This window comes from Rhamphochromis longiceps, linkage group LG8, assembly GCF_057381845.1.
Source record: "Rhamphochromis longiceps isolate RC_006_pf linkage group LG8, R_longiceps_female_GT1.1, whole genome shotgun sequence".
NCBI classification, from domain to species: domain Eukaryota; kingdom Metazoa; phylum Chordata; class Actinopteri; order Cichliformes; family Cichlidae; genus Rhamphochromis; species Rhamphochromis longiceps.
The window spans coordinates 27,934,811-27,947,733 of NC_140564.1; the positions used below are offsets into that span (position 1 = coordinate 27,934,811).

The window sequence follows — 12,923 nt, forward strand, 5'->3', positions numbered from 1 at the left end:
GTTTCTTTGACTGGGGTGGTTCAGATGGTCAGCAGGGCCTTCCTCTGTCAAAGGGACATTTTGACAGATCTTTATTGTAATTGGCCTCACAGGTAATAAGAACCACTCATCACCCCATTGGTCTCCCGCTGTGCTTGCATTCCCATTATCCCCCACTCGTTCCAGTTCATTAAACCTCTAGCAAGACTGGCCAGAGTGGTGCAGGAGAGGATGGAGCTTTCCTTTTGGTTAAGAAAATCCATATTCCTTTGATGCCTATCCAAGCTCTAACTGACAGAGAAATATTAATGGTGTGAGAAATGTTTGATAAATAGTTGTAAACCCTTTAAAGACCTGGATCTGCTGCTCTACTTTTTTTTTCTTACGTGTCATCATTTTACAAGCTATATTATCCCATACGAAAATGTTGTTGGAGGTTAATGAATCCAGTAGTACTCTCCAGTTATCACTGGGGTTAGTTCTATATCGGTTAGTTCTATATCAGGACAGCAGAGTAGGAAATGTTTGTGTGTGTGTGTGGAGGAGGAGGTGGAGTTCAGGGACCTTTCTGAAGCATTCAAGAGTCTTCCCTCCAGCCTATCTTCCTCTTGGTTTTCTGACCTCTCTCGCTTTCCATCTGGGCATAATAGAAAATTCCTCTGATATCACTTCACTTTTTAAGCTTTTGCTGTGTTTTTTTCCCATCTATATGTAGTCATGCTTTTCAAGTTCTTACCAAATGCAGGTGAAAGTCAGAACTGCCAGTCAGACTTTTGGTCTGAGCAAACAGCAATGTATTTTGTCATTCAAAGATGTCTCTCCATCTCTTTTTTTCTTTTAATGTGTTGCTCTCCTTAAGGCCTCCGAAAAGAGAGGTGGAAATTTTAGCTTAGAGCCTGTCTTTTATTTTGTTGATTGAAATGAAATGAAAAGAGTGGTCAATGCTGCACTTCACACTCAAAGGTTCATTTTGAAATAGGTAACAAAAAATGTGCTCTTTGATAAGCTGTGGAGCAAAAGGTGTGAACACATCACCAAAAATAACCCAAAACTTACCATTGGGTTTTTTTTAATGTGTTTTAAAGGCATTTTGCTCCAAATCATGCATTTCATCACTTGAAATAATGTCCAATCATTCTGCAAAACAAAAAATGAATGAAAATCAGTTGTGAGGAACAATGGTAAGACACACACACACACACAGAGAGAGAGATACACACACACACACTTGTTTTCATATCTTAGTGAGGACATTGCATTGACATAATGCTTCCCAAGCCGCTTACCCTAACCCTAACCATCAAAAATGAATGCCTTATCGTAACCCTCAGCCTAAACCCAACCATACTTAATTGTAACCCTGAGAGTAAAACCACACTTTGAGCCTCAAAAATGCCTTCTAACTTGTGGAGACAGGCATTTTTCCCCCATAAGTGACTGTTGGTCCCCACAAGTATAGTAGCATGCCAATTTTCTGTCCTCACAAAGCTGTCTAAACATGTGTACACACACACACACACACACACACACACACACACACACACACACACACACACACACACTGAGTACAGCTTGCACTAAGCTACTTTAGCACCTGTGATCACAACTAGCCATTGCTCAACAACACCAGGAGCTAACACCTGGCATTGTTGGCATCTGCAGGGAAAGGAGGGGTGTGGGGTGGACACACACACACACACACACAAACGCACAAACAAATGGATTACCACTTGTCTGCAGAAAGCTATGGCTCAAAATACTGTGTCCAGGGATTTTCAAAATTACCCTCTTGCTGAGTTCAGTCACAGTAAATACTTGAAAAATCATAACTGGTTTTCTGAGATGCCCTAAGGCTGGCCAGGGAAGCACTCCATCTTGATTTTCATGATGGTAACTCTCCTATTATTAACTTTGTGCAAGGTATCGCATTTTTGAATAAGAAGGAGAAAGCCAAAAGGAAGCTGAAACTCTTGTGCGGAAATAGCAGAAGCTATTATCATGGTGCATTATTTCCAAGCTGCCCTGTGGTGGCTTAGATGGGCCTCGTCATTTGTTAAAACAACAACAAAAAACAAACAAACAAACAAAAAAAAATTACAAACACTAAGCACTCCTGTTTTCTCCTGGCAAGGCACTGTCATTTTCAGGACATGAACATTTGCTCAGTCAGGCTCTCTCATTCTCTTCCTTGACTTCCACTTTAGTGATACTGTCATTTTGGAAACATTTGCTCACCAACCACCCTTCTCTGCTCTTCCTCCTTCTGTCTTCCAACGATTCTCTTCTCACAGCCTCCTCCTCCTCCTTGTCTTCCTCCTTCTCCTACACACAGAGAAGATAACGTGCAGCAGTTTCAGTCTTGGCTGTGTAACGACTTAGCACACCCATTTGCGCCTTTTATATTCATGCCATGCACCTCAAATAGCATCGAGAATTACATCCTGTAGCCTCAGCGAAAAAAGGAAAAGAGCAATACAGAAAGTGCTACAAAAACATACAGTATCATAGCTCAAAGTATTAAAATGCAGCCAAAATATAAATCCCTCTAATGATACCACGGGGGATAAAAAGTACTACAAGGTCAGTAAACTCAGACACATTAGCCTATAAATCCCCGCAGAAATATCATAGTGATTTCTCCACAGGCACCCTAAGAACCACTACATTCTTGGCAGCACAAGCCGGACGCATGCTCCTTAAATCATTTTAACAAAGGACTATATTCATTCCACCTTTGTGTAATGTGGAAAGCAATAAAATCCTCTCCTGAAACCATGTGCTTGGCTGTATTGTAACAGGAGATGTGTTTTTGCGCATGGCCGCATGGTGGCATCATGCGCTGCGCTGCTGCTGAAGCATCAGATCCCAGCGTTACCTCACGAAGAACCCGGGACTCGTCCTCATCCGAGGCACCGGCAACCAGGCTTTCCTCTACGGCACGGCTCCCACTCTCATCCTGTGACTGCATGCAAGTTTCTCTCCCCACCGCCCCCCATTCTCCGCTCAGCGAACTGCTGTAGTTCTTCTCCGCTCCTGTCAAAGCAAATTGGCGACCTTGACGGTGCGCTCTGGGGAGGAACTTTACGGGGGGTGTGCTCCATTTGTGGCGCTCCTCTTCAGAAAGGAAAGGATTCGAGGAAAAGTCTGTTCTGTGCTTTGGAGAAGAAGAAAAGAGAAAGAACAAAAACACCTAAGCACTCCGCCGGGGACAAGGCGAAGGAGGAAGTTAAGTAAAGAGAAGAAGACGAAGAAAAAGAACAAACCAGCCTCTCAAGGACGCACGACGTGTAAGTGGGGAAAGGTGTTCTATGAGGTGCAGCTTTCCTTCTTACAGGTGCAGCAAGAGACAGACTGTACTTGGACTTAACCTGGATTCATCTAATTGAGTTGCATCCTTCAGATAAACAAACGCGCTCTGTTTCGGTACTCCTACGAAAATATTTTACCATCAACGAGGCTCGTGGAACTGCAGCGAACTTAGACTGTAAAACAAACACACAGTTTGACCGAATTTCTCCGGTCGCCACAGGCTACGGCAGAGGCTTGGTTTTGCGCTCCGAGGTCGGTGCGCTCTGCTCGACTTTAGTGGTCGCAGGTCCTCCTGACAGAGCGAATCAAGCAGCAGGCGAACGGCACCACAGCCACGGCGGGACTCGGCCACTACGGCATGCTTAAAGCTCACCGGGCACTTGTTGTCCAGTCCTCCAGGTTTGGGACCATGTTTGAGGACTCCTTTAACAGATCGATGTGGCGCGTCGCATGGATTTTATTTTTTTCCTTACTCATCCACTGCGCACAACCTCAAGGTAAGAAGAGTGTTGGATCGCTACTGTACCGATGAACCGATCACACCGGCCCATTGGTGTTTGTAGCTACCTGCTGTGTTAGATGTTAACATGGAACCCTTTCCGGCGTGGTGTGGCACCGGAGTTTTGCAGTCTTCATCCTTTTGCACGTAGCCCACAATTTTCTCATTAGGCTTCACATCAGTGAGATGCTGAGCTCTGTTAAATGTGGCACCACTCTCACGTTTAATAAACATTTAAAATAGGCTTAGTTTTCCCCCACACTTAACGTATATCAAACTTCATTGAGTTCATCCACACCGATGTGGGTTAAGTCTAGAATCTAATGAGACACATTTTAAGGTTTCTCAAGTTTTCAAAAAAGACTGTTTTAACGAATACTCTTATTTATTTCTTTTTTTTTACTGCTGTTTTTTTGTTTTACAGTTTGAACATGTATAATGAGCCCCTCTGATGTCACGTGCCATTACGAGCCAAGCTGTTAAAACGTTAAGCTGATTAATAAGTACAAAATAATTAATCACTCTTCCCCGCAGGAAACTAAACTTTGCGCGGCAAACAAATACATACATATTGAAATGCAACGATTAGAGCGGGCACAGAGAGGTAAAGTATCAAATGTTGAAAATTAATTGGTTTTCTGAGAATTATGCAGCCTGAGCGGAGGGAAGCACCAGCCAAGTGTGGCAGTTCACAGGGAATCGGTGGCGTTTATCTTCTTTTTTTTTATTATCTGTTTTTCATGAGTCAAATTCTCAGCGCAATAATCCCACAAGATCTCCTGTAATATTTCTGTGGAGACTCGGTGCCCAGAAAGGGAGTCTACTGTAACCTCAGGCATTCTTCCTTTCATTTTTATCCACCTATCACAGAGCTGCAGGGTGTTTTATTTTTTATGCTGTTATGCTAAAGTCGGTTGCTTTTTTTTTTTTTTTTTTTTAAATATTCTAAAAGAAAACCTAGTTGCTCCGGGAGATTAACGTGTACATTACTGTCACTTTGATTCAAACGCACATTTAGTGGGGTCAGGAGTTTGCACCATGGGTCCTTGCTGTTGCTCCAGGGGTTCCTCGCTGAAGTAGAGCCTGGAAAATTGCTAGAAAATGAAAATGGAAACATGATGAACTTGACTGAGGGTTGTCCTCTTTCTTCACACTTCAAAGCTTCATCACACACTGCACAAAGTGGAACTCTTGTACTGTGTCTCTTTGACCTCTCATTCAGGCATGTTCAGAGTAGATATGTTCAAACATATCTACTCTGAACATGGATCAGGAGACTGTGACAGTCTCAGGATGACAATCTTCTCATTCTTTGCCTTCCTCTGCTGCACCACCTCCGCTCAGGTTGTTGGGATTCAGGTACTGATGGCTCTATGAAGAGAGAGTATTGCCGCTCAAGATAGACTCTAAGCTCTTGTGGGGCTTACTCAATAATACAATGTAGGAAAGATGAATTTAAAAAAAATGTGCACACACAAACAAACAAGGCAGATATCCATCGTTCACAGGGGCATATCCCCGCGTTTGACATTTACAACAGATTGATAACTCATGTGTCCTAGGGATTAAGAGTCCTGACATTGTTGCTTTCTCGTTTTCTATAACTGCTTCTCTCCTGCTGTTTGTATCTGATTCTAGATGCTTTGCCCCACTCTTCTTTCTTTCCTTCTGAATGCTTATTTAACCAAGCAAGTTAAATAAGAACACATTATTTACAGAGGTGGCCCGGGGAGAATGTTTTGCGAGTTTTTCTGTGGTTATGCACTGATGCATACAGAAATTATGCATGCATGTGACTATGTATGTTGGGGATGAAGGCTTGCAATCACTCTCACTCTCTTTCTGCTCAATCCATCCAGCAGCAGCTCTCAGATTCCATCACATAGTCACTCTTGGGTCAGAAAATGTAGGATTTAATTGGACTCTCTTCAGACCATTCAGAGTGCAGCTCGTTGAAAGTGACCCCAGTGTGGGATGCTCTCTTTCCACCCGATGATTAAAGAACATGATGAGGCAAGTAGCCTGCCTCTGGATGGACATGTCAGCCAGTGCTTGCCTTATTTTAATGACCAGTCTGCTAAAACAGCTTTTTAACGATGGGAGAACAGCCTTCATCAGACCAAAGTGCTATGAAGTCTTGCTTTAGGGCTTGGTGAGCAAAGAGGGATCTTCTTCGGTCCTTTTATTTCATACATTGTCACTCATCGTCATTGTGTGGCAGGGAAAAGAGTAAAAAAATGTCTCATTATTAAATGATGTACATCAGGATTAAACTGATGGCAAAAAACTTGCATTTAGTCCATGAGTAGTTCTGATTTATCCAAAATAGGAAAGTATTCCGTGGTTTAAACAAAGACCCTTTAACTTTTAAACACCTTATTTTTGGTTACTGACACATAAGCACACTCTTGTCTTGAAATTGAATAAAAAAGCCTTTCTGCAAACTCAGTCTGGATATTGTGTTTAAAGTGACAGTTACAAGAGCTGTCTGGTCTGTCCCCACTGTTCACTCTCAGTCGCTTACTGAGGTCATGCCGAGACAATGCTGGGCTCGCCTGCTGGTTTTGTCATTTCTAACATGTCTATTTTGGAGCTTTGAGCAGCAGGGGAGGACTCTATTGGAATGTCATGTTTGGCACAGACACATCGGCGTCACTCAACGTCTGCAGATTATGTTGACTAGCTACAGCTCAACTCGAGGAGCTTCGCAGGGACTTCAGGATTTCATTCTGTCAGAGGAGTGGCACTCAGATTAACATTAGTAAGCGTGGTTATGACAGGGTGCGTGGCGCTACTAGGACATGGCGCAGGAATCAGCCACAACATTTTTAGAGCTGTGGTGTGTTTGTAGCTTAATGTATTGGACATGAATCTTGACACAATCATAGAAGTGCAGTGCGTCATCTCCATTTTCAATCTTAGAGGAAAGTTGATTGAAATTGTGTGAATGAAAGGAGATGGTTGCCTTTTGGGGAAAGCTCTTGACTTGTTTCGATGAAAGTAAAAGCTGCATTTTCAAGGGAGAAATGTTGAGATAGAGGTTTTTGCATTTTTGTTACCTTGATGTGACTCATCTGTTCCACTAAATGGTCATTGTGTGTTTTATTTGCCCACACTTGAGAAGGTAATTTCCAGCCCCTTTGGAGATAAACCTCCGACTGCAAGTGCCTGAAACACTGTGTATAGTGAGCAAGGGACACTTTAAACCAAGACTATTAATCTATTTCCTGTTACCCTTTACAGTCACCTTTGGTCTTTTGTGTATCACATTTTTATTAGTAGCAAGTACACATGTTCTTTGTAGGATTACTGAAACTTATTGTTATGGATTTGAACAAAGCTGAAGTAAGTGAATTGAGCTAAGCCAAAAAAAAAAAGAATCAACTGAGATTGGACTGAGAATGATTTGTGGAGACAGAGGGGTTGAGAGAATGTCTCCAGACTACAAATGTCCTGATTTGTCACTCATCTTAATTGACAGACTGGGGATCTCTGTTTCCTTGTAGCAGCTGTGCCCTGTGAAATGATTTTCAAAGGGAAGGAGAGGAAAAAAAGCGAGGCTGTCGTAGATCCCTGCAGCCAGCACTTTGGCAAAAGGTCACAACATATCGCTTTTAGTATTCAGGGCTGGCAAGAAAACTCATGGTCAAAGTCCAGTGATAGATTTCTCAGAGGGATGTCTAGAGTTTCAGTGCGCTACATTCAATAAAACAAAACTACCCACCGAAGGTCTCTAGTAGTGGCAAGTCTAAGAGAGAGGTGTAACTAAAGACCTTCTGTTTTTCTCTCTGGATAGCACTTTCAGAGCTTTTTGAAGTGGGACTTTTATTTATTGATCTTGGCCCAATTTTGCAGTACCATACAGCCAAAAAGGTTAAGAGTGGGACTATGTTATCAAATTGCCACACATAGTCTTTGAAAATTTATGACAGAGCGTACTAATTGCTTAGATATATGTTTAAAAAAAAAAACACTTCAAAGAGAAATATAAAGAAACACTCTCTGCACACTATCAACGTGAGAAGTTTTCTGTAAACTTGTATTGCTCACAAGTGGTGCTTTTGCTTGAGTCGGAGGCTGTTCTTTAAATTGCACAATGAATTATTTAATTAGGATGAACAATTCTTCATGATGTAGAACCAACAGAACATGAACTGTCACTTCCCCGGAGAATCATCGCGGAGGGAGAAGAATAGGAAGAGGAGGAAAATGATCCTGATTATGGTCGTCTGCTGTTTGATCTTTGTGACAAAATAGTGTAAAAATTGATGCGCTTAGATGGGAAAGAAAGGATGAGAGTTTAACGTGAAGAGAGGTGGCATAAATATGGAGCCACCAACAGTGGCTCACTTCCTACAGGGTGCTGCAAAGTAACAATAGCAAGGAATAATCGATACCATTTCACAACTTTCTGTTCTGTGATTGCTTCCCTAAATTCCCCCATTGGCATGCCAGACGCTCTCCCTTTTTTCATTTTTAGTTCATGGAACATTGTAAGAAGTTAAATCCTAAAATTTCAACCAGCTTCTCTCTTGGAAATAGCTATGTAACCTCAAAAAGAGGCATTTTATTGGAAAATTGGAAATTTCAGATTATGCTATTCTAAGTGCTGTGCAGTCCAGACAGTTTGACCAGAACAAACTGAGGCAATGATGTAGTAGCCTAATTCACAAATAGTCTCTTTAAGCCGCTGTCATTTTGCCCACTGCCTGGAACATGGCACAAAGGAGTCTGTTTGCCATGGCTGTCCTATTTGTCTTTGCATGGTTATTAATTTGGCTTCTGGGAATGGGAAAAGAGGCCACCCAGACCAGCTGGGAATTGTCAGTATACACTGAGAGAGACAAGGGTCATTGCTGAATGACTGAAAGCAATTTGAATATTTTTGTGAATCCAAAAAACAGAGGGTGTACTCTTCTCCCTTTTGGCTTTAGTAGTGATGATGAGTTGGCTTCATTGTTCAGTCATATAGTCTAATTGGGGCAGTGACTATACTGGATTAAACCAGCACTGCTGACTGTCTTTTTTTTCTCTGACATGTTCTTCTTTGATCATTCTGCTTTGCACTTGGCCAAGTTAGAATACCTGCACAGAAATTATTGCTCCATTTGTTCCCCGTGTTTGTGGGTGCACATTTTCATGCACGGCAGAAGTTGAAGGTGGTTTGAAGAATGTATTTGTAAAAGCTGAGCTTGTGCGTTTTGTGCACCTTTATTTACAGGTGTTAGTATTTACCCTTTGATGTACGGTGTGGAGAACACTGATAGCTTACATGTTTATTGTACTTGGCTTTTCAGAAAGAACACTACAGTGTTTTTTTGGGGTTGGCTTTTTTTTTCCTTTTGAAGCCTGTGCTCCTTTCGATCTACTGTGTGTGAGCTGGAACAATAAAGCCTCGGCATGAACAAGGTTTATGCACTGCGAATGGATTGAAGGATTTACAGTAGGGCATTCCACCTTGTTTTAATATCACTGTGCTGAAAGCATATCCTGTGTTTTTCATATTTGCTGAGGCAAGCCAAGCCACACTTGTGCACTCTCACAGCTTGTTAAATTAGCATCTGGGGGCCTTCTGTACTTCTGTGCCACACACGTGGGATTCCAGTGCACAATACCTTGTAGTGAGCATGATCGGCTCTTGCTTACGTCCTTCAAATTGGACTCCAAAAAGACTTCAACAAAATAATAAGCGGGAGGTATGAATGTGATTACAGACTTGAACTTTTCCCTCACTGTTTAAGTAGGACATTATGCAACCCGCAACAGGCAGGGGGGAGTCACAGTCAAGGCCTGTTTACCATCATCATCCCTCATCTGGCTAGATGGAAATGAGCACAGACCTTAGAGTGACACTAGCTTCAGGAGGCCCCCAAACCCAACGCACTCATGTGGATCCTTGTGTGTTTACAATTGAAATGCACTCAGATTGGCTGGAGGCTTTGGAAACCACCTATGAACCCTGTAATTGCTGTTCCCTGGGGGATGTGTTTTGTGTGAGTGTGTTTGCTGGCGAACTATGAATTTGAATGCATACATTAGCTCTATGGGCTTGTGGGTGTTCATCTGTTTACAAGCGGTGGCCAGTCTAAGCCCACAAACCAGTAAGCAGTCTTAACTATCACATCTCTGGCATGCACACCGGGTTCCCCTGGAGCTACAATAATGTCCCCACTACTAGTTCATGGAGTTCATGAAGGGGGATTAAATTGGAAATGCCCACAGCAATACATATCGTATAATAAAAGGGGCTCGGACTAAACTGTTCCTCCTTTCTGAATAGATTTGCACCACTGGCATTACTCTGTGTTGAAGAAACCGGATGACAAGCAGATCATTTTAAAGACTTGGATAAGGACTGTAGAGGGTCTGATCGATTCTGACAATCACGCCATTTTTAACAGACATCTCATCAAAGGCCCATTCCCTTTTTCGCCATCCCATTACCCGTCTATCCAGCACTCGGATCCACTGCCTATTTACCCATCCCATGCAGGAATAATGGGCCTTCACCCCCAGTTGGATTAATCAGCCATAACCATATGCTACCGTGTGCAATTATGCTGCAATTTTGACCATGGGGAAACAGCTGTTGCCATTTGAAAGGGTGGAATAAGATTGTAATTGCCTTAACTTTGATTTGTAGGGTGCTTTGATTTGATGAGAGAATACATTTTTATGCTTTACATAATAATACTGTGGAATGAAGAGAACTATTAGAACATGAGTCTTTTTCCACTTCCAGATGCATTTGACGGATAACCTTGCTGTTATGAGCTATTACTCACACATTATATACAAAATGAGTGTGTTTATTCATTTGGGTCTGAATGGGCTTTCTATTTTCTAAGGCAGTGTTTTCGATTCAACCATCTAATGACATTTGAATATGTTTGTGTGGGGCTGCTTTAACATTTCGATACAGGAGATTTTTCTTTCTCTCCAGGTATCGCATCCAAACTGGTTTCTTTCTTATGAATAAGCATCTCATGCATTACATCATCTAGGCTTTTCTTTTACAGAGAATTGGCTGCATTTGGTCACAATTGTTGTGTAGGACTGGTCCAGTTGGAGAAACATGCTAAAGAATTTCAGGGAAAATGTGAACAGGTCTGTGTTTATCACTTTTCTCCCAGTACGATTGGTTGAATGTATAAATAAATGGGTACTTGATAACCTTATTGATGTCAGTTTTTCACTAATTTGGATGTCTACCTCCTTGAGAATTTTCTGCTGAACAGCAGCAGAGGGTAGTGCATCCTTCCTTTCTTGTTGGTCTTAAGCTCGAGTGAGAGCTGGCAATGTATAGTCTATACTGTTTTACTGTAGAACAAAGCACCAATGTGGAAGTCAGCATTTTGACAATTTTCACAGCTAATAAGCTATCCCAGCACTCATAAGCTGCACACAAACAAATAGATTTTCTTTAAACCTCACAAATTTATAGCATTTCCTAAGAAAGCAACCAGGACATCAGAGTTTTATATGTCAGATAGTTTATAGAAGATTCTGTATATCGCTTAATTTTCCTGCCTCACTTTTGCCACTTGCCTGTGGCATAGAAAGCACTCCTTTAATTTTTCATATACTTGACAATTACAGCCTTTATTTTCTAAAGCTTTAAAAGAAAAGTATACTGAATGATGCATTGCCTTCTCTGCAGTTGCTAATTTGTTTCCCTGTGTTAATATGTTAACCTTTTAACTGACTGAGAGGTAAAAACCAGAAATGGACTAATGGGATGCGTTTTTAATGCGTTAGCTGTGTGGGATTGAAATTGTCTTCCTTTTTTAATAGTGCAATAAATTACTCCTTCGTGACACTTCTTTGAAAATTGTGTTCAAATTCATGAAACATTGTTCTTATTTTCCGTTTTTTGTTCTGTTTAATGCTTAAGGGCCAGTCTCAAGAGATTTAAGGCATAGATCCCTCAATAATAAATGTCTTACATCTCAGAAAAAGAATGTTCTGGCATTTTTATTTTTGCACTGATCATTGACGCCTCTGATATTGCTTTTGAAGAGTTCCTTTGACTCCTGCCAAGCTTCATGTAAACACCAAGCACTGTTGAAATAATTTTTTTTGCAGCTGTAATTTATAAATGTTGTCTTATGTGAAAAGAAAGATGGTCAAAGATGGAATGAGGCAGAGGGGAAAGGGAGAAAAAAAAAAGGTGATCGCAGCATCGCCAATTAACTGGAAGCTAATCAAAGCCTTTATTTGAAACTTTTGTGAGTCTGTGTGTGACATTTTTGTCCCTTGAAGGCTGACAAGCTCCTGATTGCTTTCTTAAGGGGTATTTATTATTTTCTTCTTTTTTTTTGGGTTGTATGGAAGCCCCAAACGCAATTTCATTGTTCTTGACAATGACAATAAATAAATAAATACTAAATACTAGCCAGCTGCTCATCCATCACCACATTCAGCTACCCTGCTGGTATCATCTTAAAGGCTTAGAATCTGATATCACCTTCTAATTGAGATTCCTATTTTATCTGTGACTCTGAAAGGTGGAAGAAAATGTTCCACTTTGAAAGACAGACATACTTTCATAGCTTTTCTGTATACTTTACACTTGAGCACTTTCCTAAATTTAGATGAGATTAGATTAACATCTTGATCATCATTTGCTTGGATAGACTTTACACATGACTAAATTATTTAACACTCTTAGCAGTCAGCTTAATGGGAATAACCCAGTGATAATAGAAGGTGGCAGAGTGAAATGGATGTTTGGACACTGGGCTTTGACCTTGTGCATTACTTGTGCTTGACCTCAACTTAGGGACGCTAATTGCAGCCTTACTGACACCGTGCACACATTCACTGATGCGATACCCAATCACACATTTGTAGACGCACACACATAAAAAACAAAACCCATCCCACAGGTTTGTCACACAGAGTGAATCGCTCTCAGAGCTGATCAGTGCAGGCGGCAGACCCTCCATCCATCTTGATTTGTCAATAGCAACAATTTTAATTACACCTGAGTGCTGTCAGGCTGCCAAACTGGGCGGGGAATATTGATTCAATCCCAGTAATTGATTAATTGCTATGTATAATGGGGCAGTTTTCTATTGAATCCCATCTCTTATTTTGCCATTCACTTCATTTTGTCATTCTATGTATTGTGTTA

At 41.3% G+C, this 12,923-nt stretch overlaps 1 protein-coding gene across 7 annotated transcripts in view; it reads left to right on the top strand.

Moving 5' to 3' along the window:
- The first annotated feature begins 2,874 nt into the window (after positions 1-2,874).
- sdk2b (sidekick cell adhesion molecule 2b) overlaps positions 2,875-12,923 on the top strand; it is a 293,816-nt gene continuing 283,767 nt past the window's right edge. For 6 of the 7 annotated variants that reach the window (XM_085416873.1, XM_085416876.1, XM_085416874.1 and 3 more), the window contains exon 1: positions 2,875-3,785. In XM_085416873.1, the coding sequence (XP_085272999.1) occupies positions 3,647-3,785 (139 nt within the window). In that variant the 5' untranslated portion in view covers positions 2,875-3,646. The remainder of the gene's footprint in view (positions 3,786-12,923) is intronic. The other variant, XM_085416879.1, reaches the window with a different exon arrangement.